This window comes from Asterias amurensis, chromosome 2 (assembly GCF_032118995.1).
Source record: "Asterias amurensis chromosome 2, ASM3211899v1".
Taxonomy (NCBI): Eukaryota; Metazoa; Echinodermata; class Asteroidea; order Forcipulatida; family Asteriidae; genus Asterias; species Asterias amurensis.
The window spans coordinates 8187623-8215525 of NC_092649.1; the positions used below are offsets into that span (position 1 = coordinate 8187623).

General features: G+C 39.0%; 2 protein-coding genes across 3 annotated transcripts in view; one reads left to right on the top strand and one right to left on the bottom strand.

The window, feature by feature from the left end:
- LOC139933753 (helicase ARIP4-like) overlaps window positions 1-16468 on the bottom strand; it is a 28558-nt gene extending 12090 nt beyond the window's left edge. The window contains exons 1-14 of the mRNA XM_071927943.1: window positions 16335-16468; window positions 13428-13666; window positions 11744-11976; window positions 11011-11210; window positions 10215-10324; window positions 9559-9798; window positions 8947-9188; window positions 7737-7901; window positions 6537-6957; window positions 4636-4948; window positions 3476-3638; window positions 2506-2748; window positions 1379-1476; window positions 513-687 (exon numbers count right to left, since the gene is read on the bottom strand). Of these exons, the coding sequence (XP_071784044.1) occupies window positions 513-687; window positions 1379-1476; window positions 2506-2748; window positions 3476-3638; window positions 4636-4948; window positions 6537-6957; window positions 7737-7901; window positions 8947-9188; window positions 9559-9798; window positions 10215-10324; window positions 11011-11210; window positions 11744-11976; window positions 13428-13584 (2760 nt within the window). The 5' untranslated portion in view covers window positions 13585-13666; window positions 16335-16468. The remainder of the gene's footprint in view (window positions 1-512; window positions 688-1378; window positions 1477-2505; window positions 2749-3475; window positions 3639-4635; window positions 4949-6536; window positions 6958-7736; window positions 7902-8946; window positions 9189-9558; window positions 9799-10214; window positions 10325-11010; window positions 11211-11743; window positions 11977-13427; window positions 13667-16334) is intronic.
- A 981-nt stretch (window positions 16469-17449) lies between these two features.
- On the top strand, window positions 17450-27422 carry LOC139952430 (NCK-interacting protein with SH3 domain-like). Of its 2 annotated transcripts, none has more exons than XM_071951560.1 (11): window positions 17450-17545; window positions 18441-18655; window positions 18909-19012; window positions 19453-20044; window positions 20360-20536; window positions 21275-21361; window positions 23103-23322; window positions 24162-24290; window positions 25000-25092; window positions 26579-26751; window positions 27221-27422. In XM_071951560.1, the coding sequence occupies exons 2-11, from the start codon at window positions 18479-18481 to the stop codon at window positions 27416-27418; spliced, it is 1950 nt and encodes a 649-aa protein (XP_071807661.1). In that variant the 5' UTR covers window positions 17450-17545; window positions 18441-18478; the 3' UTR covers window positions 27419-27422. The 2 variants fall into 2 exon arrangements, with proteins under 2 accessions (XP_071807661.1, XP_071807670.1); XM_071951569.1 differs by lacking the exon at window positions 17450-17545 and adding an exon at window positions 17635-17754.
- The last annotated feature ends 481 nt before the right edge of the window (window positions 27423-27903 follow it).

A 27903-nucleotide genomic window follows, 5' to 3' on the forward strand; every position in this document is an offset into this window, starting at 1 on the left:
ACCAGTCTTCTCACTTGGTGTATATCAACATATGCATTAAATAACAAACCTGTGAAAACTTGAGCTAGATTGGTCGTCGGAGTTGCGAGATAACAATGAAAGAAAAAAACACCTGTCAGCTTATAATTACTTACAACTATCCTGACGATGACTAGAGCAAGCTAGTTGAAACATTGAGACCAATTAAGAACTCACTCCGCGGTAGTGAAGTTTATAACGAGAAGTTCCCTCGATCCACTAAAAGCTTTAGTAAAAGTCAAGGGCGATGTTCTACACTCCGCCCAGTTAGTAAATAAAAAGCAGGACAGTTCTTTTCAGAACTGAGAAGTCACCCGAGTTCCGAAAATCTACTCCGCAGTAGTAGAATATAAATCAAGTCAAGTTCTCAAAAGAACAAAATCTAACTTGCAAGTAGACATGGTAGATACACACATGGTGTTACCGCAAACCAATTATGTATCGATACCTTACCATGCAATGCCCCAAATCTCATAAACTCCTCAAACACTCACCCATTCAAATGAGATGATTTGATTGACTTTCTCTTGGTATGACTGCTCCATGTTGGGGCCGATTGTTGCTTCAGGCTCCTCCTTCTTGGCTTCCGTTGAAGCTTTATCCATTGAAGCTTTCTCTGCGACCTTCTTCCCTGCTTTAGAGCCGTCTTTTTTGCCCTTCTTGGAACATCTAGAGAAAGGAAAACCACTCACAGACTTACTTTAGGAAGTATCTGTTATGTTGATATTACATTGAATTATAATAGCCCTCTCTCTTTGCACAGATGAGCAATGTTAAAAGCAGTGGACAGTATTGGTAATTACTCAAAATAACTATCATCATAAAACCTTTCTTGATTACGAGTAATAGGGAGAGGTTGAGAGTATAAAACATTGTGAGAAACAGCTCCCTCTGCAGTGACATAGTTTTTGAGAAAGAAGTAATTTTCCACGAATTTGATTTCGAGACCTCAAGTTTAGAATTTTAGGTCTCGAAATCAAGCATCAGAAAGCACACAACTTTGTGTGACAAGGGTGTTTTTTACTTTCATTATTATCTCGCAACTTCGGCGACAGATTGAGCTCAAATTTTCACAGGTTTGTTATTTTGTGCTTATGTTGAGATACACCAAATGTGAACACTAGTCTTTGACAATTTCCAATAGTGTCCAGTGTCTTTAAAGATGGCTACCTAGCAACCACACATACAGACAAGTAGCAGTTCATGGTTCACAATTAAGTCTAAAGTAATCCTGGCCATCCATGTCTTGTAAGATCACAACTTCTGTGGCAAAGAAATGTGCAGTTAACTGCAAACTGCACATATACTTAGTTCTTAGATGCAGACAATAATTTTTGTTTAGTCATGACTTCCTTAGTACCTTGAAGACGGCTCTGGAAGATCTAGATCTGTGTCAAGATCAGCCATTGCATCTCTCTTATGCAGCACATCACAAAGGATGTCAGGATGATTCCATATCTATACAATCAAGGGGGGAAAAAACAAAAAGGTAAAATGTTATTTGACAAAAGAGGAAATTGTCAAGCACACAAATCTTTGTGGAGTGTTTTTCCAGTCTACTGTTGGAACGAGGTGACTGTTGAGACAAGATTGACCGGTTACACCGAAACAGAACATTTAAAAAATTGGCTATCTGAATTGAACTTATGTGGCTTATAAATACAAATGAAATCGCAACTTAAGGACAAATTAAGACATTTATTTTTTTATTTTAAGAAATAAAAGATTTACAAACGCATATATAGTATATTAAATATCAACATTAACATTTCAAGGTAAAGATTTTTGTGTGCATATTATACAGTTATAACAAACAAATAGAAATGTTTATTGACTACATTCCAAAATATCTTCTGATATCAAATGCTGTACACGTAAGAATCAAGACATAATATTCATTTTCTACTTCAGAAAAATCTTTTGGATGGTGTATCCATGAAGTAAAGAAATAAGTGAAAAAAGAAGGGACGAAACCACAAACTAAACCCCGCACCAATTTCACAAAGAGTTAGGACTTGTCTTATCTTAAGGTCTGCATGCTACAGTGCAGGGTTGGGACTCTTCCTAAGTCCTAAGATTAGTCTTAAAGGCAGTGGACACTATTGGTAATTACTCAAAATAATTATTAGCATAAAACCTTTCTCGGTGAAAAGAAATGGGGAGAGGTTGGTGGTATAAATCATTGTGAGTAATTTTCTACGAATTTGATTTCGAGACCTCAAGTTTAGAACTTGAGGTCTCGAAATCAACCATCTAATCGCACACAACTTCGTGTGACAAGGGTGTTTTCTTCTTTCATGATTATCTCGCAACTTTGATGACCGATTGAGCTCAAATTTTCACAGGTTTGTTATTTTATGCATATGTGAGATACACCAACTGTGAAGGCTAGTCTTTGACAATTACCAATAGTGTCCACAGCCTTTAAGTTAGGAAGAGTTTTGTGAAATCGCATGCAGCAAAAACACATTCCACTTTTTAACCTACCTTGCAGCCAACAGAGAATGCTTTGAGAGGGTTAGCAGAACACCAGCCCCCCGCCCCCATCTCAGTGAAGCAATGCATGAATTTCACGTACAGACCCCGCTGGAATGGCGTCAGCCGTACCATCAACACTGTCTCCTCTTTAGGGGGTAGAGTGTCATGCAGGACGGAGAAGCCACGACGCTGGACAAAACCCTCCAAGAGGCTATATAAGACGTGAGCTCGAAATCTCATCAGTTGGCCATCCTTTGGATGGGAAATAAAGACAACGTTATCAGCAATTAACTCTGTTATTCTCAAAACTGCACAAAACCGCACTTTCTGTTAATCATTATATTTCCTAATTACAGTGACATGGCCATTATAATTATTGTAAAATGTGAAAACTTTGGCCGGTAGTTTTTTTTTTTTTTTCTTCCTTCGTTTATTCAATTGTGCAAATTTGAAATTCCTATCAAATATATAACCAAAAATCACACACCCAAGTTTTCTTAGCTTTTGAAAATTCTGACAGAACTTTCTTCAATGTGAAGGGCATCAACATGAAAAATGGACTCTGTTGTGTTATTTATTGATTTTATCTCTATTTGAGTTTTTGGGACAATGCAAAAATGTTAACAAGCAGAGACTGTCCAGGGAAAAACAAAAGTACAAATTTGACATCAAAAAAGATGTGCCCTCCGAGACGTTGCTCAAAATAGAGTAAAAGTTCATATACATGTACTTTACTATACACAACACAGAAATCTAAAATTGTAGTGAAAATTTAAACAAAAGATGGGACGTAAAAGCAATACACAAAGGATATAACAAGAACCTCCGTATTAAAATAAAGGCCCCTAATTGTCAAATGTAAGCCGAAACACAAACCAGACGAGATGAAATGGGGAAAAAAATAGCAAAATAATAAATACAATTAATAGATTAAATACAAATTTGTACAAATGAAAGAGACACTTTGAGACCCCCCTACCTTGTAGGTGCTGTCAACACACTGTCCATTCTGAATCGGTCGCTCAAACAGGTTAGCAAACTCATGCCTAGTACCGAGGAAGTTGGGTCGGACAAAATCCACCATACACCAGTATTCCTGAAGGTTGTTCTGCAGAGGGTAACCGGTTAAGACTACTCTTCGTCTACAGGGTAAAAGACAAAATATGAGATTCATTTATTTATTTACACATGAATAGGATGAAAGGATGGTTAACAGAAAAACAAAAACAAGAAGAAATGTTCAATTTTTCATCTGGGAGAAAAACCCTCAAAAGTGAAAACCAATTCAATCAGAAGGGACTGAAACCCAATCCACTCAAGGCTCCGAGATGTTAACTCTGGTCCATGGAGGTAAAAGGCAGGGAAAGAATCCACTAAACAAACTTGATTATCTTTGTGGAATGGCTCCACGAGAATCTCGTTTGAGAAGCTATTACTGGAGTGTCTCAGAACCTTTTTCTTAGACTCTTACATCCAATGAATGTTGCTAAACAAGAACCAGGTGGTCTCTCGTGGAATGTCAGCAACAGAATACTGGAGGTGTTGAGTTAGATGTTGACCAGAGCCACTCGTGGCTGACGCAGGCAGCCAAGGCAGCCCAAGTTAGCGAAATGAAAATTGTGTAAACATTACTGCAATATTCCCCTAACAACAATCGCATCAATAAAAGACAATGTATTCGGTTCTTCAAAAAAGCACAATCTATCACCTATCACCTACAGTCTATTACTGTTTAAAGGCAGTGGACACTATTGGTAATTACTCAAAATAATTATTAGCATAAAACCTTACTTGGTAACGAGTAATGGGGACAGATTGGTAGTATAAAACATTGTGAGAAACGGCTCCCTCTGAAGTGGAGTAGTTTTCGAGAAAGAAGTAATTTTCCACGAATTTGATTTTGAGACCTCAGGTTTAGAACTTGAGGTCTCAAAAGCAACCATCTAAATCCACACAACTTCGTGTGACAAGGGTGTTTTTCGTTCATTATTATCTCTCAACTTCGACGACCAATTGAGCTCAAATTTTCACAGGTTGGTTATTTTATGCATATGTTGAGATACACAAAGTGAGAAGACTTGTCTTTGACAATTACCAATAGTGTCCACTGTCTTTAAGGAGATGAAAGATTTGACAAACCTTGTTCGGATATTCTTAAGCGCCTGAGAGATCCCCGCGTGGATATTCTTAATCCGATGTCCCTCATCACAGACTACCAGGTCTGGTCCCGGTACACACAATGCCTTGTGGAAACCGATTCCCATCTGATGATTCTTATCCTCTTCCTCGACGTCGATGATCTCCGGCTTGTTACTGGCCGTCTGCTTCTTTTTCTTCTTCTTGTTGGCCATGTGTCTTGTGGTGGAGGAGGTGGCCATTGCTCCCCTACTGCTAAGGAGGCGGTACATCTCGTACCCCATTAGGAGAACGCCGCCAGTCTTGTACCACTTAGCTGCAGATCACGATAATAAATAAACAAGGGATTCAGTGCCAAATTCTGTATTGTGATGCACTCGTTTGTCCATAGATAAAAAAAAATTCAAGTCTCTAACCTCACATCCAAACAATGTGAAATGTCATTTTATCTGATACTCATTCAGAGCCAATTATTTTGTCTCCTGAAGACGAGCAGAGTATACTATTCAAAACGTTAATACCAATCCCACTCTTTTCAGAGCCAACACTCCGTCAAAAAAGAAATATTACATAATTTATTCTAATAATAACAAAAATGAACATTTCATGAGCACAGGTATCTGCCGCAAGCAGCAATCTCTGGGCTGTTCTGCAAAAAAATACAAAAAAATTATGAATGAATGTAGCCTCACAAATAGAATAAGTCAAACGAATGGTTCGTTTTGCAAGTACATGTAGGATCCTTAACTGTTCTTGAATATGTCAAGTGAATTTGAAAGTTCCTCAGTTTAAGGCAGGGAATTCCAGAGCCATGATGCTGCGATCGAAAAGGCACATCAATTTTTTACCAAACATACCCCGACGTTTTCCCCTTATGCTAGCCCATGCTCATCAAATTTAATCACAGGAAAAACAATATCTTGATTGGAAATCGGTCAGCCACAACTTACTTTAATAGATGATGAATTTGCATCAGGGATAAAGAATACTAATTTGGTTTTACCCACATATACCGAAGTGTGTACTTTACTGAGTTCTGTGAAAAAAACTTGGTAATATACTGTGGGGTGGGTTTCGGGGGACATTCTTTGTGGCAGGACGGCTTTGTAGAGGTGCTGGTCACCTGTTCCTCCTCGACACTCACTGGCTTGGTATTTTAAAGCTATTTTGATCCATTGTTTCTTTATGTATCGTCCTGTATATTTATATTTTTATGCCAGTGGAAAGTCTAATAAAATAAAATAAAATAAACACTAGTGCTGGGCGAATAGTGAAATTTTGTTATTCGAATACCGCTGGCCAACTATCCAAAATTAACCGGATATTCGAATAGTTTTTTCGCCGCTAGAGGGCGCTGTTCGTTTGCGAATGAGATCTTATGGGCGGATTGATATTAGTTTTAGACAGTGTCACTCGGTTCATTCATAAAAATGACCGGATCTAATTTAAAGATGGCGATTTACTTTTTCTTTTGATCGTGATTGACTCTACGTGACGGAAAACTTTTGTAATCTTTGAACAAATTACGTCAGAAATGTCATTGTTTTAACTCTTCACGGAGGTGAGCATAGTTAAATACTTAATTTATGCTGTTTTATGCTGTCTTAATAGAAGTTTCATAAGTATTCAGACAAAACATTCATATCAGTTGTCGCCCGACGTCCGCGGATATTCGGATATTAAAGAATATCCGGTTACTCGGTTGTAATTACAGAATTATCCGGTTTGTAAATAGGTATTCGCGCCCTATGCGGATATCCGGTTAAGAAAAAAAAGGCATTCGCGGTTACGGATAGGAAAACCTATTCGCCAATAACCGGATTTTCGAATAATTCGCCCAGACCTAATAAACACCCAAGTTATATGCCTGTGTTTTTTTTAAAACCCAAATAAACACAACTCACTTATTATTTTATGCCTCGCCGCCGTGGTGCGATAAAAATCGTTCATAACAAAGATTGGAAACTGTCGGTACGTCACATCCCCGCTTGACTCTTCTCCGTTGCTCTCCTTGGGTGACGTAGTGCTTGAGGGCGCTCCATCACATGACAAATCCTCACTTGTTCTCAATCCTTCGAAAGGACTATCCATCCCTAAACGACTGTCCCCGTCTCCAAATAAAGAGTTACTCTCCTCAGTTCCTACACTGTCTGGCATCTGTTGATCCTCGGTATAATGGGCGTTCTTTGATTTCCGACCTGAGTTTTTCTTTTTGGTTGGCCTCTCCGTTGTTGCCGGCACACCGTTGGATTTACGTTCTGGTAACCACATGTCAAACTCGGCTACCCAGTTGAGGATAGTGTTGATGGGAACAATGCATAACACCTGAACAAAGGAGAAGAACTAAATCAGTTTGGATATAAACTTAACTTGTGAAAAATTAAACAGACCTGTGGTTTATAAGAATTAAGTTTTTCTAAACTTCTTCTTGCAGGAAAATACTGTATTGTGCCTTGAGCATCACTAAGTGACGGGTATGCGCTATAAAAAAAAATCATTTATTTTATCGAAAATCAAACAGGTCGATAATTAAGGGAATCAATGTGTGGTGAAGAGGTTTTCAACTAGTGGTTTAATCCCAACGAGGCCTGGTTCTTGATAATTTTACCGAGACACGGTCGAGGTAAATTATCAAGAACCAGGCCTGGGTTTAAACCACTAATTGAAAACAGATTCAACACACTTTGATTCCCATTCATAAATACCTTTTCGGTCAAAAAACATCAACACTTATGGTCAAAAAGTAAATAAATGCAAAAATTATAATTGTTCAATGATTTCTTTCAACACAACACCCCTCCAGCTATGAAATGGTAAGGCCCAGTCAAGGCCCTAGGGTAAACAATTCCTTATAAGGGAATGCAGTGCGCGTCGCGTATCGCGTGATGTGGCACAACTGTCTCGGCCGTTGCTCTCGACCAATAGGAATGAAGAAACTGTCTTATAAGCACAGGCGCAAACTCGCGTGTCACGCCCATGTTTCAACACTTTTTACTGGTCATAAACAAAGGTTTATGCACACCCACGTGACGCGCTCTCCACCAATAGGAATAGCGAAACTGTCTGAGGTGTTTATGAATGTCTGTTAAAAGCGTTCCACTCACCGTCTTAGCCTCGGTGTGTCTCAGGAACACATTAATGAAAGAGATCATCTGTAATGTTTTACCAAGCCCCATGCTGTGTGCCAGGATACATCCAAAGCCACTGGTTACCCTGAATCGCTTGAGTGTCTCTACAAGGTTGTCATATAAGAAGCGAATACCTCCAATCTACACAGAGATCAAAAACAAAAAGGTACTTAAAGACACTGGACCCTCTTGGTATTTGTCAAAGACTAGTCGTCACAGTTGGTGTATCTCAACATATGCATAAAATAACAAACCTGTGAAAATATGAGCTCAATCGGTCTTGAAAGTTGCGAGATGTTATAAGTTGCTTTCAGATGCTTGTTTTTCGAGACCTCAAATTCTAAATCTGAGGTCTCGAAATCAAGATGGTGGAAAATTACTGATTTCTCTAAAACTACATTACTTCTGAGGGAGCCGTTTCTCACAATGTTTTATACTATCGACCTCTCCCCAATACTCGTAATCAAGAAAGGTTTTACGATAATAATTATTTTGAGAAATTACCAATAGTGTTCACTGCCTTTAACGGATGACTATTAATTAACTCAGTGCCCAAAACCATTAGTACACGGGACCGAAATCCTGAGGACAGTGATTTTAGCATTGGGCAGTTGACTTTCAGTCATATAGTTATCTGTCAATTCTGCTGTTGAATTTTGAATAATACTTCATACCCCAGTACAAACAGTTCAATTTGTTCTTAGGCCGGATCCGAATTGGCGGCTACGGCCGGATCGCCGCGTCATCATGCATTGAAGTATAGGACGCCCTTAGCAACACCCCTGGCAACGGTCGTAGCCGCAGCCGTAGCCACCAATTCGGACACGGCCCGAGTGCTTATCCATGTTCAAAGGCACTGGAAAAAGTTTGACAGTTACTCAAAATATGTATTAGCATAAAACTTTTTGGGTAACAAACAACAGACATGACAGAGAGCTGTTAATAGCAGCACATTTATCTTTGGTTTAAAAACCCTGCTCTGCAATCTGGGGCATTCTATATGGTTTTATCTTCATCTTTTGTAAATTTGGGGGGGGGGGTGTACAAAAATAAGATTCCAGGTTAAAAATTGATAAATCACATCCCTGTAATGTTATACAACATTGTGGGAAAAGGACTTTGAAGTTGTCTTTTATATTCATGAAAATGTTTACTGACAGTTATCATTTATATTTTCCATACGTACCTGGTGAGGTTTGACAGCTCTGACAATCTGCGGTGGTAAGAATATCTCTTCTTCATCCTGCGGTCTGTTGACATTGACCAAAACCCGACCAAAGATGTCCGGCTGGTTCAATGCATCATTAGTGTGCATTCCACTCGCCTCCTCCACACCAGACCTTGACTCCGCCCCGGCCCTCTCATCATCATCATCATCATCACTCAAGATGGTCACCGCATCCTCATCACTGGAGATCTCAATCACATCTGAGAAAGTCAAATAATACAAACGCCCATCAGTCTCCTGATGATGACTAGAGCAAGCGAGTCGAAACGGTGAGACCAATTAAGAACTCACTGCGCAGTTGTGAAGTTAATTAGCTAGAGTAGTAGCCCCGACCAATTTTCTACCTTCCGCCCGGGTAGTAGTTAAAAAGCAGGACAATTCTTTTCAGAGCTGAGAAGTCTCCCTAATTCCGAAAATTCTGCGATCGTAAAATATATAGCAAGACAGTTCTCTAAAGAACAAAATCTACCTGGCAAGTACATGTAGATACACACATGGTGTTACCGCAAACCAAATATTTATTGATTCCTCACGATGCAATGCCTCAAATCCCATAAACTAGACACTCACCTTTTTTCTGAGGGTGTACGTGAGTTCCGCTCTGCCCAGATTGCTTCCTTTCGTCCTCTCCTTCGCTGCTGCTTCCCAGCACAATACAATCCTCATCATTCCCACCGGGTACCGGTGATGGTTTGGTTGCTGTAGAGGCACTGGAAACATCAACGGTTACCGTGGAGATTGGTGTTTGGGAATCGTCGAGCGATGGTTGTTGATCGAACATCTCCATCAGCTCAGGGGGTATGGCAAATGCTGAAATGAAACGAGGGAAGGACAGAGGGTTGGACTTCTTAATCCAAGGAGCTGTTGATAGTATAAAACATAGTGAGAAACGGCTCTCTCGGAAGTAACGCAGTTTTGGAGAAAAGAGGTAATTTCTCACTCAAATTTTTAAAGACTTTGAAGCCTTTTATTAAGCATCGGAAAGCACACATATTCGTGCAACAAGGTTGTTTTTCCTTTCTTTATTCTCTTGCAACTTCGGTGACCAATTGAGACAAAATTTTGAACCCCACTAGAGTATTAATATGCCTGTGAATTTTTTCACGGAGCTCAGGAAAGTACAGAGTATACAGTGCTTACACACATCGATGTATATGGGGTAAAACCCCAATTAATATTCATTTTATTCCGATGCAATTTTCAATCTATTAATATTGCAGTCTTACCATTTAAACTGGCTGCGTTCTTTTGTTCCTCTAATCGTTTGCGTCTCTGCTCTTCTTCCTGCTGTGCAGTTAAGGTATCTGCTGTCAGCTCGCCATGGGTCAAGAACTTCCTGTAAAAGACAGACAGAGAAAGAAAGAACCAGAAATTTGAATTGGCAGGGCGTGTCTGTGTTTTATTCTATAAGAAATAAATCAATTTTGTTTTGGCACAAGCGACATCAACCATAATCATTTTGTAAATTAAATAAATAACATATTGTATGACATGAACAAACGTTGTTTTTTTGACTGTGTGTCTGAAACTAACCACCCCATCCCATCAAAATTCGATGTTCTGTTTAGCAACATCTTGAACAAAGGCATTTCTCTACAAGACCAGCAGCAAATTTCACGGGTTCATCGGTCATAATGTCCATAGGTTACGGTAATTAACTCGTCCCAAGTCCTAAGATTAATCCTAACTTAGGAAGAGTTTGGTGAAATCAACGGCTGGCCTGTTGGCTATGCCTCCATATCTGCCTCTGCTTCATTGCGTTTATATAATTATTATTATAATAGTTCTTTATAAATCTCTGTTCAATTAAACTTGTCTGTCATTAAACTTGTCTGTACACTTCAAAAGGTGGGTACAAGTTATGTTATGTGGGTACAGGTTATGTTAATACCTTTGCAGTATAATCAAAGGCAGAAGCATGAAGATGAAACAAACTAAAACTATGCATTATGGAAATGAAATGTATGTCGAGTTGAATTGATCAAAAATAAAATTGAATAGTTTGGACCTCATTTCACTTACTTGATGTTTCTCCTCCGATGTTGGGGCTTATTCTTCTTCTTTTTCTTTCCTTCTCCTGCCTCCTCCCTCTCATCTCCTCCATTGCTTCCCTCTTCCCCGTTCCCTTTATCCTTCTTCCTTCTCTTCTTGGAGACAGTGGGCGACTTCCCTTTCTCTCTCGGGGTATACTTCCTTTTGACTTTCGGTTTGGACGTAGTGGGCTGGTGATGAGAGAAAAATTCAGAGTATGAAGCTGGTCACAATGAGACACATATTGAATCTTGTAAAAACACCCCCACAACTTTAAAAGGTGGGTACAAGTTATGTTACTATGAATATGATGAAGATGAAACAAACTAAAAAAAAAATTTTAGGAATGGGAGGGGGCTTACTATGGCTTTTACATAATTTTATTGACAGTGCCACGCACAAACAAAATGTTGGCAAAAACTTGAGGGTGGGGGGGGGGGGTGTCTTAATAATTAATGATCCAGGCCTAATGCTTCACAGAGGCCCCTAGCCATTGCTTTGGTGTCCCATGTTCGCGTTCCAACAAGAGAAAGTGAACATTTTCTCACAGGGGCACACTTGGCAAAATAAAACAACGACCTTGCCCTTTCAAGGTTGCAGCATGAAGCCCAATGGTCTCTGCCTGATATTTAAGATTCCCTCATTAACCTTATAAAGATGAACACAAGTAACTATGCCCAACATGATGACAGTTTTTTGGTAAATCGAAGATGATTTTTAATACCTGCATTTCTTCTGGGACGCTGAGGAACGACATTGTCATATTCGCATCACTTTCAGCACTCTCCTCCAACAGAGCTGCAGACGTTGAAGCAGTGACAGGGTCTTTGTCACTATCGTCATTGTCATTATCGTCATTGTCATTATCGTCATTGTCATTATCATCATCGTCGTTACCGTCGTCATCGGAATCACTGTCAGATGACATGTTGTACTCGTCATTCTCATCTTGTTCATCTGTTAATAAAAAATATATAATTTTTGACAATCGTTTTTTTTTACCAAATAAATTGGAGTTGAATAACAAAAAAAATTATTGTTCAACCCATTATAAAAATTGTATTTACCCAGTCAGTTTCACTTGTGGTTTTTACCTCGTACTTTATTTTTATTATGCCTGAACAGAGAGATGATCAGGAACTTAACAAAAGAAATCCTCAGTTTCAGACGCAGGGGGAAAACCCCAATGAAAACCCAATCCACACATGCAAGTCTCTGGTCTGAGGTGGGATGTGAACCGAGGTCCATAAAGGTGAATGGCAGGGAAAGCAACCTCTGAGGCCAGCCTGATCTCAAGAGTTAGATCCCCACACACTTCATCCTAATGGTGAAGTATTACCCAATACATGGTGAACATTTAGTTAAAGCCATTGGACACTTTTGGTAAACAGCATTGTCCAAAGGCCCACACTTCGTGTATCACAACATATATATACAATAACAAACCTGTGAAAATTTAGGCTCAATCGGTCATCGGAGTCGGGAAAAAATAACGGGAAAACCTATACCTTGTTTCTGCACGTTTCGCCGTGTCATGACATGTGTTTAAAATAAATCCGTTATTCTCGTTAGCGAGGACTGATAATTGTTTTAATGTTTTCTAAAAAAGTAAAGCATTTCATGGAATAATATTTCAAGAGAAGTCTTTCATCATTACCTTCTGTAAACCCTGTAAGTTATTTGTAAATCTGTGAACTTCATTTTTTTTTCTGACATGGTGTATAATGGCTTTAATAGTAATAATAATAATAACACTAACAGGTATTTAGAAACGCTCCCCATAGAAAACTATATCACAGCGCTTACAAAAACTGAAAATGCACAATATACAACAGTTAGTTATATCAAACATAATTAACACTCCCATACATGTAGGTGCACACTACGGATGCTTCAAAATCTCCCATGCTAGTCATTAAAAACCTTCAAATCCTGTCTTAAAAAGTGTCTCTCTTTGTTTTAACACTTTGAGACCCTTCTTGGTGGATAAGTGCACCGCATATAACTCCAGTAATACTATTTTTAAAGAAATGAAAGAGTGGCACAAGGTCCCATCAATAAACGCCTCAGCTAAAAAGCGTTCAAATGCTGGAAAAGCTTTAAAAAGAACGGTTGTATATTCAGTTCTTGTCATGTTCTCCGTTTTGCGTATCTCCAAAATGAACGCAACACTCAACCGCTGTGCACAATACATGTATGAATGAGCACTAATAGTTGATTACCGGTGTATTTATTGCATTGCGGGTAAATTACCACCAAGTGTATAGCTGGCGCGTCACATAGATGTTTAAACACTTCCAGCCATGTATACATCTAACATTTAACGGACATGACGTGCTCTCAACCAACAGGAAACGCGAAACTGTCTGGGGTATTTGTGAATAACTATTATTATTGTTCTATCTTACCTTCAGCTGTTGAATTGCTGTCATCAGGGGTGAGGGAAAGGTCAGGCGTGAGAGAAAGATCAGGCGTGAGAGAAACAGAAGACGGTGAGGAAATATCACTGCCAAGACCTTCTGGAAGAAAGTCATCGACACCTTCACGGATGACTCTTGCTTCCATCTTGCTGGTGGCTTCTTTAGGCCTTCACTCTCAGACCAGCGTCTCCTTTCTTTTAGTTCGGGTTCTGTGGGTTCTGTTTGCTCTGTGAAGAAATAATGATGGAATTTAGCAGAGGCTGGCTTAATTTTGGGTTGAACAAAAACCAAATTAACTAGTTGTAGATTGGGAATTGAACCTGCAACCTCAAAATTAACGTGTAGGCACCCTGCGGCTAGACTTGTGGACTTCTTGTGGACAAGTTGTTAAAGGTCTGTTGCGGTGAGACTGCTGGCCCCGCGAGATTACTGCTCTCACGACTGGTCAGCATTGGTCAGCAACCATCAGGTCGGGTGAAAGCAGTGATCTGGCGAGAGCAGCGCTACAACTATCTCACCGCGGCAGAACCACCAACGACTCAAGTCCACAAGTATACCCTGAGGTCAAGCGAGGTATGGTGTTCTCCCTATTTTGTCAATAGCTTTTGGCAAAGTATTGGAAGAGTAGCTGGGTTTACCCTATTTCTGGTTGACTTGGCACGCACCCTTGTTTACAAGTTTCCTCAGGCTTGAGAGCTATCAGAAGTATAGTTTACTTTCTCTCTGCAAACTTTAAAGGCAGTGGACACTATTTTTAAATTTACTTCCGTGCGTTAATACTTTGAGACCACTGGCTCTTTTAAATAATGGTCTGTTCAGTGCCCTCACTGGGGTCAAAGGAGGCAAATGATTGGACGATAGCTGTTCTTTGTGCGTTAAAACGCACGCATGAGCTCAGCGTCCATGTAGCATGTCGCTGAAAATAAGACCGTATATATGGACAATTGAGTTTATACGCACGCACCTGTTTTCTCAAAATTGATACATTTGCAGTGCAAAGTTGCAATATATGGGGCCACTTAATCACTATTTTCCAAAGCCGGTCTTTATACCGCCCTTTAATACACCCCCACGTGACCGGGTTTTGACCAATCGGAGACTTGAAACCGTCCAAGGTATTTATTAATGTAAATTGCAACATCATTCATTATTTTTATTGAGATGGGAACCACCAAAAGCTCAAATATGGCCCCTGAACATGTCTGGAAGTATCGAGAGAAAAGTCACAATTTTAGCCGTTTATTTTGTTAAAAAGGTATATATTAATGGGAATAACAGTGTTTGGACCCGGTCTTCACTGCGTAGTAATGACCTTGGTTGGTGGCTTGCGCTGTACCGCATACTGCCCGGAGGCACCCTGCTTATTACCACGCTTACCACCTACACGCGCCTGCGCAGTTTGACATGGTGTAATTTGAGTTATAAACATGCTATTATACGCAGCAAACAGCCGTAGATAGAGCGCGATCTCAAGATTACAACAGTCTAAAAATAGCACATAGTCCATATAAGAAAAAGTGACGTACATGTAAGTTTCAAAGGGCAAAAGTCATTTCACAATCAAACAATGCATATGGAGTGAGTGCTTTTTCTCTGTGTGGAGCCGTACGTTTTCTCTGTGTAGCCGGACCGTGTAGGGGATGTACCACGTACCATCCTGTACACAGTAATGGCAGTTTTCACGTTAAATTTTCTGGTGTTTTTACACACGGAATACCACGATTTGAAAGGATTTTACAAAAGATTTTAGGTACAGAAGGTATCTGTTGATAATAGAGCCATTCATTTTCATTTCTAAAGGTATGTTGTGATTATTTTCAACCAATTTTCGTAGCTTTGTTTTCCTGTCGGACGACAGTTAAGTTGAGAAAACTTGTGTGCTCAACTTTCCACGTAAACAAACCTTCACTTGATACGCAAACAATATTTTCAAATTTTGTTTTATCTCTCTTTTGTTTCCAACCTGAAAGCTTGAATTTGGTGAGCCAAACAAAGCAACTGTGAATCATTCAAAAGATAATTTCATCCTCTACAAAATAAAATCAACTTGTAACACAAGAAAATAATCACACTGACAGTTATCCGACGATTTCTGGATACGGCCGGAAATTGATTGAATTTTCATGGCGCACTGGGAGCATGCAATGTTATGTTTAAAGTTGCGTGCGTGCTTAAGTAACAGCGCCAGCCAGCGTCAGCCACCAACCCGGTTATTACCACGCAGTTAAGATCGGGTCCTCGCACTGTTATTCCCTAAGTAATACACTGTAATTAATAATTTTGTTCAGAACTAATTATTATAGTCCTACAATAACATATTCAGGCAGGATACAAAAAGTTTTACATTTCAATCGACAAGCAAGCATGGCAAGTTGACCCAGTAACTGGGGCGCTGTACTCCTTTTTTCGAAATTTTGACATTCTCGATCGAACTAGCTAGTACGACAGAGAATGTCAAAATTTCGAAAAAAGGAGTAGATCACCCCAGTTACTGGGTCTACATGGCAAGGGGGATCGAATTCTAAAAAAGGCAAATTTTGATGGACTCTAGTCTATTGTTCTAGTTTTTTTCTACTTCCAAAAATATTTCTTCTTAAAGTTCTTATCGTATCATGATTCAGTGTACCGACTTACGACAATTTGAATCATAACATTAGAAAGTATATTTCTATGGACTTATCAGTTATACCCTCATTGATTTACCCTCAGCATGCTCAGTCACTACAGCAGTACAGCAGTGTCATGAATGTAGGTCATCACATCCACACACACACCACAACCGCACACAGTCAATGATGCGCGCTTCAAAATGCATGATATTTTTTAATTCGTTTTTTTATTTTTATTAATAAAAACATTAAAATTTATACTTCACCACAAAACATTGACACTCACCGGAATAGATACTTCACGTAGATCAGAAAGATATCATGACTTCATGTATGGTTTCTTACATTATGCAAACAATTTATTAATTCACTTCTCTCGCCACAAAATCACACGACGAAATAGCAACCTTCCCTCTCTCCTACCCTTTGTGTTTCTTGTTATGCAAGCGGAACACCCAATTACGAATTTGATCGGTTTAGGAATTAAACTTGTGCAAGTCCAGTGTACATAATCTTTGTCCATTTGCCCAAACTTGTGTAAGAAATTGCCTTTTTATATAACAAGTTAGGGGTCGTTAATTCTTGCATAAATCAAAAGTATGGGCTTAATAGTTCTATTTATAAGCAGTGGCATAAGATTGCCAGGGGCCACACTTTTAGAACCATAAAAAAAAAGTTGAGGCAACCAATGGAGGCAATTCTATACATCGCAAAATCATCGCAACCTTGTGCTCAGCAGGGGTGCTTTATTTACATTCTTTACAAAGTGGCATCAAATTACTATAATTTACAGCACAAGCTCTTTCAAGTCCAATATTTATCAAGCATATATTTGCAATTTTCCCGAATTTTGAAAAGGAATATTAAATGATAATGTCATATTATATCATATTTTTGTTTCACTAGTGGAGCTTATCGGTTTATTGATGATGGATGATTTGATTTCAAGATTTTTTTTTTAACCAGAGCCTTGGCTTTAATTTGTCTTAAACCGAAGGAAGGGCTTTATTATTTTGAAAGTAACTGACATTTGTATCATTATTCTTCCACAGTGACGGTTATATTGTGAAACAACCCCTGTGTGATGTAACACTCAGCGGCTCATTTGCAAGTTTAATTCAATAAAGGCGGTGTAAATCAAAATTGCAAATTATACCCAAACGCGAAGGTGCCATTCATGTTCTACGGTGTCCGAAAGAGGACACCAGTCGTCGTTGTTTTAAGAATATTTATCAATACCCGGCCCAGCCACAAATGTAGCAAATTACAACTACAATAATTATAATACTTTAACTTTTTGGATGTTGAGGACAATAAAAAATGAGTTTCTACACCGAACTGATTTTATTTCTTCTACTTTAACTTAAACATTTTGTGGCCACGAGAGGGCTCACTATCAAACTTTACACCAGTAACTCATCATCACCCCGTCACCGACCGAGAGGATGTGTGAGAGTTGAAAGAGGCAGAATCCGCAGGGGAGGCAGCAGGCAGGGGGTAAATAACTCATAAAATAAATACTCTTACTTAGGTCTTTTAAGAGAGTAGGAGAACTGCCGGACTCATTTATTTAACAAGCAGGTGGACGGCAAGAGGACGACGATCCTTTGGTGCTCACCCACGATCCCCATTTGCAATAAATGGACAATTAAATTTTATTTTTTATTTAATATAAAAAGTTGAATTATCTGCTCTTAAGTTTTTGGGTGAGTATTGGGAAAACATTTTGTATCCTGTCACCACTTGTTCAGTTATTATTTTTACAGAATATCTCATTTGAGTTGAGTAAATTTAATGAACTATGTATGTTATTGTTGTTTCATTATAAACATGGATGGAGGATTATAATAAATGAAAACTGGTGGCACAGGCAGAAGTAGAAATATAATAGATTACAGAAACTTTTCTGGGTATTGATTGGTATTGATCGATTGGCGGTGGTAGGTAGGTTAATTCTGTCCCCCTGGAAATAACGCCGGTACGCCCCCCTGGAACTGTAAACAATTACAAACTTCTTCTGCAGAAAGCAGCGCCCTCTTTTGAAACATCCTCCTTCAGCCTTGTTAATTTCTGGGACAGAATCTCCCGCAGGCTGATTTCCCTGGGACATCGTCTTCGGCTAAATTTTACTAAAACTCTATAATTTAAGCCAGCAAAATTTGTATGGACAGTATGGTGCCCTCTTTATACGAAATAGCCATCATTATCACTGTCCCACTTATCAACCGACACATCGGATCCAATCTACCTCCAACTTGTTTTCCCTTATTTTTTTCATCACAGAGAATAAATTGTCCAAGTCCTATCCGGTGTGCCAGTGGCACAATAGGTATATCGTTCACTTTCTCATTTTTATTAATTCTTTTCCCAATTATTTCATTCCAATGTGTAGCATTTTTGTCTTGATCGTAAATCATGAAGTAAGCCACCATGAGCTACCAGGCATTATATACATACCGTTCTAGTGAGAAAGGCACTCTATGTTTTGAGGAGGGCGATAAGTTTACACTTCTTGACAGCGTTGATCCGTACTGGTGGCAAGTAACAGACGCAAGGGGCCAAGTCGGCTTTGTACCTGCTAATTATATCGAACAGCTCAGAGACAATGTGAGTACAAGTAAACACCAAATTTCCTGCCCCTAACCCCTATCTTTACTCCTGAATGACGTAAAAGTATAACTGTATGTTTAGTTTTATGCTGCCTTAGTGGAGATGTAGGCTTTACAACCTCATAACAATACTGCCTCATACTCTCAGACATATTTCTAGGAGAACCCCCCAGCCCTCCTGAGCTCCCCAGTATTTATGGGTATAGTATAAATAACCAAGTTATTTTTCCATTTTGCTTTCAATCATTCAGAAACAAGATGTGCTGGTTTCAATCGACAGAGCCATTGAATTCATCCACCTGTCGGCAACGCAGAAAGGAGGATCTCTCACTCATGAACAGCGGAACACATTACAGTATGTTATAATAGCTACATATAAAAGCTTGAAAAACTCTTTACCTGAAGTCGTTGTGCCAGTTTAAAAACAATGTATCTCCTAAAACAGCATGTGCGAGTTTGAAATTTCATGTGGATTTGACATTCATGTGAAAATAATCTTACATTTTTGTTGCTGTTTTCTCAGCAAGTAGACATTATTTGGCTGTAATCTTTGACCCAACCCTACCTTTAATGAGCTTTTAGTCAATACACTGATGTACGCACTGACCCCTTCTATGCTCAGTCTGTCAGCCTCTTATCTTTCATAATCATTCGATATCAATACCTTTTTATCCTGTTGGATTGAAAGCTATTGAAAATCCCTATCAGAATAAAGTGTCATACTTGTTGTACCATCACTCATCTGCTTATAATTTTGATATTTCTTTTCTTCCATCCTTGATTCGTGAAAATCAGAAAGTTAGTTGAGCACCGAGAGACAGTGTTTAAACAGCAACAAAACTCTTCCTCCGATAGTTCCACATCCAGCAAAAAGATCACACGCTCATCCTCCCGATCATCAGGAAAGCACAGAGCCGCCCCTCCCCCACCTATTCGTGCAGAAGACACGCCCAAATCACCAAACACTGTCGCTGCTGCTCGTTCACCAGTCACCCGAACGAATTCGCAAATCGCAGAAACTATTTCATCACCAGCGAAAGATGGAAATCCTGAACCCCAATCACCAAACACTGTCAGTGTCGCACGCTCACCAATCACAAAAACAAACTCGCAAGCTGCAAAAAATGTGTCGTCGCCAGCGAAGGATAGAAGTTCGATGAGTTTGGAGGAGAGATTGTCATCACCAGCCAAGGTTCAGTCACTGAGCACTGAGTCTGTGCCGAGCAAGCTTGGTGAAGAGCTGGTCGAGCTTGTACGAGTCCGCACAGGGCTGAGTTATGCCAAATCAATGAACGCTTTGAGTGCTGTGTTTTCTCACATCGTGGATTCAGTTCCTGCAGTCGGAGATACTATGGAGCAGATTATGCAGTCATTACAGGGGATGTCTGTAAGTTTGATGAGCTGTTTGTTTCTTTGTTGAAGTGTTTCTCTAATGGTTTGTTTTTATTTATTTAGGAGACTTACGCCTTTTGGCGACAGTTATTTTTTAAACTTTTATTCTCTCCTGGGTACCCCACTAATGTTTTACTTTGTTTTCTTAAATATCTTTAATTTGTGTACATGTGCTTGTAAATGTGTTTGCCCAAATAAATCGTATTATTATTATTATTATTATTACTATTTACTTTATGATTGCAAAAAAAAACGTTTTGAAAAGTTACTAAGTTTTATCTTTTTGGTCAATCATTTACTTTGAATGTAGAATTCCTCAGTCTCTAATGGCAGTCTATCTATAGAGGGCAGCAAAGATATGGAGCGGTTAATGGTGATCTTCTCTGAGCTTACAGACTGTAAGAATGACTCCCAGCAGAGAAGCTGGGCTCTTCACGAAGATGAAGCTGTCATCAGCGAATACCTGGAGGAGTTGTCTTCAATCCTGGTACTTTCTTAAAGACCTTATTTCTATTGCAGCGTCACTGCCCAAGTTTTTGCCAACCGATTGATTTGCAGTTAAAATCAATCTTAACTCTTGTGAAATCAGGTCCAGAGCAGTTAGATAGGGTCCATATCTGGGTTTTTGTTTGGGTTTGTTTTCCATTAAACACAAAAGAAACAATTTAAAGCCATTATACACTTTCGGAACAGAACAAAAAGTAAAAGATTTACAAATAACTTACAGTGTTTACAGAAGGTAATGGTAAAAGACTTCTCTTGAAATATTATTCCATGAAATGCTTTACTTTTTGAGAAAACATTAAAACAATTATCAATTCTCGACAATGGGAATTACGGATTTATAGTAAACACATGTCATGACACGACGAAACAAGGGTGGGTTTTTTTTCTCTGACTCCGATGACCGATTGAACCTAAATTTTCACAGGTTTGTTATTTTATATATAAGTTATGATACCCGAAGTGTGGGCCTTGGACAGTACTGTTAACCAAAAGTGTCCAACGGCTTTAAATGGGTTACAAATAAAACAGCCAGACAAAGTTTTAACTGAAACTGAGGATAAAAATGAAACCATCACAGAATCTCATTTCACCCTTCTGAGACTTTAGAGCATGCCCTCTTCATTTGAGGCTGTGTTAACAAAGAAGGCAAAGGACAGCTACAAGCACATCATAACGTATCCTTAAAGTGTATTGTTTTGATTCTGTATTTTATTTGTAGAGTGATGCAAACCCGGATGTCTGTAAGGCTGTTATCCAGAGAGACAACTATGAAGTTATTAACTCACTAATCTTGTACTATCAAATGGTAAGCACAGACTGATAGTAGTAGGATCAGCTAACATTAAAGGAACACGTTGCCTTGGATCGGTCGAGTTGGTCTTTGAAAAGCGTTTGTAACCGTTTTTTATAAAATGCATATGGGTAGAAAGATGTTGTAAAAGTAGAATACAATGATCCACACAAACATGCCTCGAAATTGCGTGGTTTTCCTTTTACCTCGTCGACTAACACGTCGGCCATTTATGGGGGTCAAATTTTTGACTCCCATAAATGGCCGACCGTGTTAGTTCTCACAGTAGAAGGAAAACCACGCAATTTCGAGGCAAACTTGTGTGGATCATTGTATTCTACTTTTAAAACATCTTTCCAACCATATGCATTATATACAAAACGGTTACAAACGCTTTTGTTTTGACCAACTCGTCCGATCCAAGGCAACGTGTTCCTTTAAGCTTGGGCGATATCACGATATTATCGAATATCGCGATATTAATTTGGAAACGATTTCGATATCGGATGGATTTGGTTTTAATCGGAATATTGATATATCGCGATAATCGCAATATATCGCAATATCGATTAAATATTGCGATGTATTTGCTAGCCGAGACATCTTGCACCCCATAGGTTTGGAGTATAACCAGAAGAATAGGTCATTAGAACACCTCTCTTATGCTATGACTGTCTCTTCTACAACTTTCACTTGGAGTTTGAAGACTGATGATGTCAAATTTCATTAATCGCGATTATATCGAATATCGCGATATATTGTCGGCGATATATCGTGAATAAAATCAATATCGCCCAAGCTTAGCTAACATTATACAAATAATGACTGCTTCGAGTGCTATGGTTATGACTCCCAAGGTGATCCCCGGAGCGTTCTATTTTACTGAGGCGAAGGCCGGGGGAAAAAGGAACGCTCCGGGGATCACAGATGGAGTCATAGTTTTAACCATTGCACGAGTAAAAGCAGTCAATGTTTGTTTTATAATACCCCAAACATTTCTAAATACTGCACTACTAAGTTACAAACCTGAATGCTACAATCCACGGACGACACGAATACAGATTGCGAAAAATTTTACTGTGCTGCATCTAGTGTCATGTAATCTGAAATGGTTACAGACTATTAATTTATCATCCTCGTACACGCAATGAACGTCTGGGTACTGCACGCCGTGTGATAGTCTTCGGACTAGTGCTCGGCAAACCGATGCACTATCACATGGCCGTCGTCTAGCAAAACTAAGAGATATCATGTGACGCGCTCTAAACCAACGAAAAGGCATAATATTGGTGAGGGGGGTTGTAATAAAGGATATACATACCAATATCACCTTAGAAAGGTTTAAAGGCATTGTACACTATTTGTAGTTACTCAGAACAATTGTTAGCATAACAACTTTCTTGGTAATGAGCAATGGACAGCTGTTGATAGTATAGAACATTGTGAGAAACAGCTCCCTTTGAAGTATACATCGTTTTTGAGAAAGAAGTAATTTCTCACTCAATACTAAAAGACTTCACGCCTAAAGCCTTCTTTAGGCATCTGAAAGGCATCTGAAAGACGGGTGTTTTTCTTTCTATTATTTTCTTACAACTGTGATTACCAATTAAGTCAAAATTTTCACAGATTTGTTATTTTGTGCATATGTTGGGGTACATCAAATGAGAATACTGGCCTTTGACAATTACCAATAGTGTCCAGTGCCTTGAAGGTTGTCTTGTGACATGTTATTTACAGCCATGCCTCTTTCTTACAGGAGATGCGTACCTCACTCCGTCTCCTCCTACTCAAGGTCTTTGGAGTACTCTGCGGTCTTGAGGCTGTGATTGCGTCTCAGCTTCTCTATTCAGTGCTCCTGGTGGAGATTGCTAGAGATATGCAGACTGATGCACAGTGTATACAGAAAGTTTGCTTCTCTGCGCTTGTCGCAACCATGTTACTGTCCAGCGGCCAGCCTCTAATGTACACACACTATGGTGAGTACAATGCTTTTCCATTTGTTCTCATGAGATTGAATAGTCCAAATTTCGCCTACTGAGTCTATATTTGTATATTGGTGTCCCCCAAAAAGGAGTAATGGGTTTTTTTGTAAAGAGGCTAAGGCTGCCGGTGTCTAAAGCTACAGCTTTGGCTTGATTTCTGCGTCATCACCCGTTGGAGTACAAAGACATAGGAACATCCACAGTGTCCCTATACAACAACGTATCAAATTCAGAGAAGCTCACTACACAGTTGCCATCCTACATTTATCTGGCCTACTACAGCTGCAACCACCACGCAGACAGCCTAGATCATATACATCTTCTCTCCTCAGTTTATTGTGCCCAGAACCCATGCTGTGTCATTTGCAGATCGCTTATTCCTCTGCTATAGATAAAAAGAACACTCTAGACTTCTATATCACATCATGGATGCTAACACTATTCAAATTTTTAAGAAACTGCTCGAATGTTTTTTTTCAACAAGTGTACTTTATGTATTTGTCTTAAATGCCTTTGAACAATTTTTTTGTTGGCGCTATATAAATGTTTTCTGATTGATTGATTGATCGATCGCTCGATCGAATGATCGATCGATTGATCGATTGATTGATTATTGATTGATTGATCTATTGATCGATCAATGGATCGTAGCAACAGTCGTACCCAAAGGTGTTTACATGTATGATTGATTGATTAAATGGAAATAAAGTATTGATTGATTAATTGATTGATTAGACAAAGCAAATGTATTTGTCAATCACTATTATCTGTTTAACAGCTTCTGTCAAATTAAGCCCAGTTCACATTTTCGTCTGTGTTTGTAACAATTACAGATCAGTTGAATGAAGACTTTGTCCGTTTCTTGTTGAATAACATTGAGGATCCACCCCCTGAGGACGAGTCTGAGCAGCTACCAGATCTATTTGTCAACCTTGTTCTCGCTTTTAATCTTCATTTTACAGGTAATTGTTCAATCTTCTAAATCTGTCTAAATGAATTTAACACATTTTCTCCCTCCCAAGTTCTCTTGAAAAAAAACAAAAAAGTAAAGCTAAGATAGAATGGCTAGATAGCTCAGTTGGTAGAGCACTGGCACAAATTTTCAGAGATCACAGGTTCAAATGCACTTGAGTACATGTTTGGCTCGATAGAAATGAAGCAATCACCAAAGGGAAAAATAAACAGTCTAAACTGTGTTCAAATGTTTAGCTTTGTATACATGTATGTGGTGATGTACAGCGTCTGTAAACCTCCTGTCGTCGATTTTACAAAGAGTTAGGACTCGTCTTATCTCGAGTTAGGCGAGTAACTCTTCCTAACTTAGGATTAATCTTAAGGTCTGCATGCTACAGTGCAGGGTTGGGACTCATCCTAAGTCCTAAGATTAGTCTTAAGTCAGGAAGAGTTTTGTGAAATCGACGGCTGGATTGCAACCCATTTGGGAGTTTCCTGGTCTAGAGTAAGGGAGGACCCAGACCAGCATGTTACTTTTCAGGAATGTTCACATTTCTCAACTCTTATCACTGTACAAGTTCATTGTCAGTTTACAAATCTGAAAGTACACCCGATTTTCATCTGCCATCTTTAAAAGTTAATGAACTTTTTTTTGCTTCAGTGTTCATTGATTCCTTTTCTATTTTACTTATTAGTTATAATCTTTTTTTGTCGCAGAGCCCTCAGAAAATCTGGTAATGCGAGTCTTGGGCAAAAGGAAAACATCCAAAACATTCAGCGAGAAAATAATGGTCCTGTTTAACAGAGAAGGTAATAATGAAGTCTGCATTTTCACAAGTGCTTTAAGATTCTGTGTTTGATAATACATGTAAGTCTTACCGCAATGGGAGACTTTCGGGACACTTGGTGGCAGCAGACTTACCTGGTAAATCCGTTGTACTAGGAAGTGCGCACATGCTCAGAACTACAGAGAACAATGGTATCTATTTCAGCCATAGAATTATATATAAGAACTAGAGGGCGCACTGGCCTATATACGCGCCCCGGCATGCGCGCAGGCGGCCATTTTCTAAGTTGACAAAACAGCCATCTCACAGCGTGTGTTTGTGCGGCCATTTTGTAAGTTGAACAAACGGCATCGCGTGAGCGTTCAATAAAAAAACCTCAAATGTATATTTCATATCCAACGCGCGTACAGAATGGCGCGCTTGTCATCATGCGGTCCCGTCGCGTTTGTGCAAGCAGCATCACCAGTGCGCCCTCTAGTTCTTATATATAACTCTGGCCTTTTCGTAGCAATGTTGAAACAAGCTGGCCCCTTTTCATGGACCTGGGGCCAATTTCTTAGAGCTGCTTAAGCACAAAATTTGCTTGAGCACCAAATGAGCTCGCTTATTTTTCACATGTTACTGGCAAAAATATCATGCCATATACATTGCTTGTGACTGGTATTTAGCTGTTGTTTACTTAATTAGCATAACAATTGAGTGGAGTCTTGGCTGGTAATCTGATTTTACTAAGCAACTATGAAATTGGGCCCTGCTTCTAAAGGATTTGATACCTTTTGTTGGGGCCAAGTTTTTGGCCATGACATGAATCTATATCCACTGTGAATTAACTTACTGTGAATAAAGATGTATGTAATATCATTAACCTGAAGTTTCAGCTTCAGAGCAAGTTTCAGAGAAAAAAAAAAAAATTACAGAGCAATTTTTTCGGGAGAGTGGCGTAAATCCGTTGAATCATTTCTCAAAAACCATACCTAAACCGTGTAAGCTTAATGTAAATCTGTGTACATTGTGTTTTTTTGTCAAACAAAAAGTACCCAAACCCTTTAAGACACTGTTCACTATTGGTAACTGTCAAAGACCAGTCTTCTCACTTGGTGTATCTCAACATTTGCATAAAATAACAAACCTGTGAAATTTGAGATCAATCGGCCGTTGAAGTTGCGTGATAGGATAATGAAAGGAAAAACACCCTTGTCACACAAAGTTGTGTGCTTTTTCAAATGCTTGATTTCGATACCTCAATTCTAAATCGGAGGTTTTGAAATCAAATTTGTGGAAAATTACTTCTTTCTCAAAAACTATGTTACTTCAGAAGGAGCCGTTTCTCACAATGTTTTATACTATCAACAGCTCCCCATTAAAACAAGTAAGGTTTTATGCTAATAATTATTTTGAGTAATTACCAATAGTGTCCACTGCCTTTAAGCAACTTTGGCCATGGTTAGAAGCACCAACAAGATGCCTGAAATTGTTGATACATTTTTTTTTTTAAATTCTTTCCCCAGTTGATCCAGTGAGAATGTTTGAGCACGAACCCAAACCTCCCAACTCGTTACTCAAGTTCCTGTGTGATATCTTCGCCAATGCGGACACATCTTCGCTATTTTACACCAACGATATGAATGTTCTAATTGATATCATAATCAGACAGCTGACGGATCGTTGTCCTGGTGATAAGGTAATGAGCGAGTTGGACAAAAAGAAATTGTCAAAATTCTGACATTTTGTATCATTTTGTTATCAGGCAGGATGTTCTTCCTTCTGAAGTTTGATTCCTGGTTTGTTTTGCCCTTTGGACAAATCTGACAAATTGTGATTAAATAGCCTCCAAACTATATTAGAGACTGCACCATATGAACATGTTGGAACGCTACTACCGGTATTATTTTCAAAAACCAAGTACCATATTGTGTATTTTTAACTTAAGTTTTTCGTACATTTATATATGTTTTCTTAAGTATTACTGATTTCTTCAAACAGGGTATGTTTTGGGTCTAAACATTTTGTCATGAGTACTTCTTTCAGGTCTTAAATTTACCATGAACATAATTTTCTGTGAACATTACTTTGAAAATTGAAACTGTGGGAGATAGTTGAAATACTACAAATGTTCTTCACTATATTGTTATTTTGTTAACTCTTTTTAGCAAAGGACGGAGTATCTAGGTGTGATTCACAGCATTCTTAGAATGCCAGTCTACTGGGAGCAAAAACATCGGCTAGCCGACCTTCGCCGTGTCATCGAGAAGATTGCCAAGGAGGAAGAACCAGAGAGTAAGCCAGATAAAGAAGTACTCATGCAGATCCGTAAAGAGTGTCAACTCAACTTCACTATCACATTCTGAGAACATATTTGATCAATAGTTGTGTCTGCTTATCATCATATTAAATTATTTTGGGGTTGAGCAAAGAGAGTAAAGGCCCGGTTACAAAGGCCCCGATAACGAGAATAAAAACAAGAACGTTAAAAATGCACGCCCTCGATGGGTTATTCAACCAATAGAATGCGTTCTTTTTGCGTTGTTATCGTTATCATTTTCGTTATCGCTCATGTGAGACTGGGCCTTAAGCCAGATAAAGATATACTCATGCAGATCCGTAGAGTGTCAACTCAACTTCACCATAACATTCTGAAAACATGACTGGTTTGTGTGAACTATTATGTCTGCTTGTCGTCATATTAAATTATTTAAGGGGTTGACTAGACAGGATTTGAACCTGCGACCTCCGGATTAATTGCCGGCGCTCTACCAACTCAGATATGTGTATCTAGCCATAATGTTGGTGGTCTCCCTATTTTGTCAATATCTTTGTTCAGGGGTGTCACTCA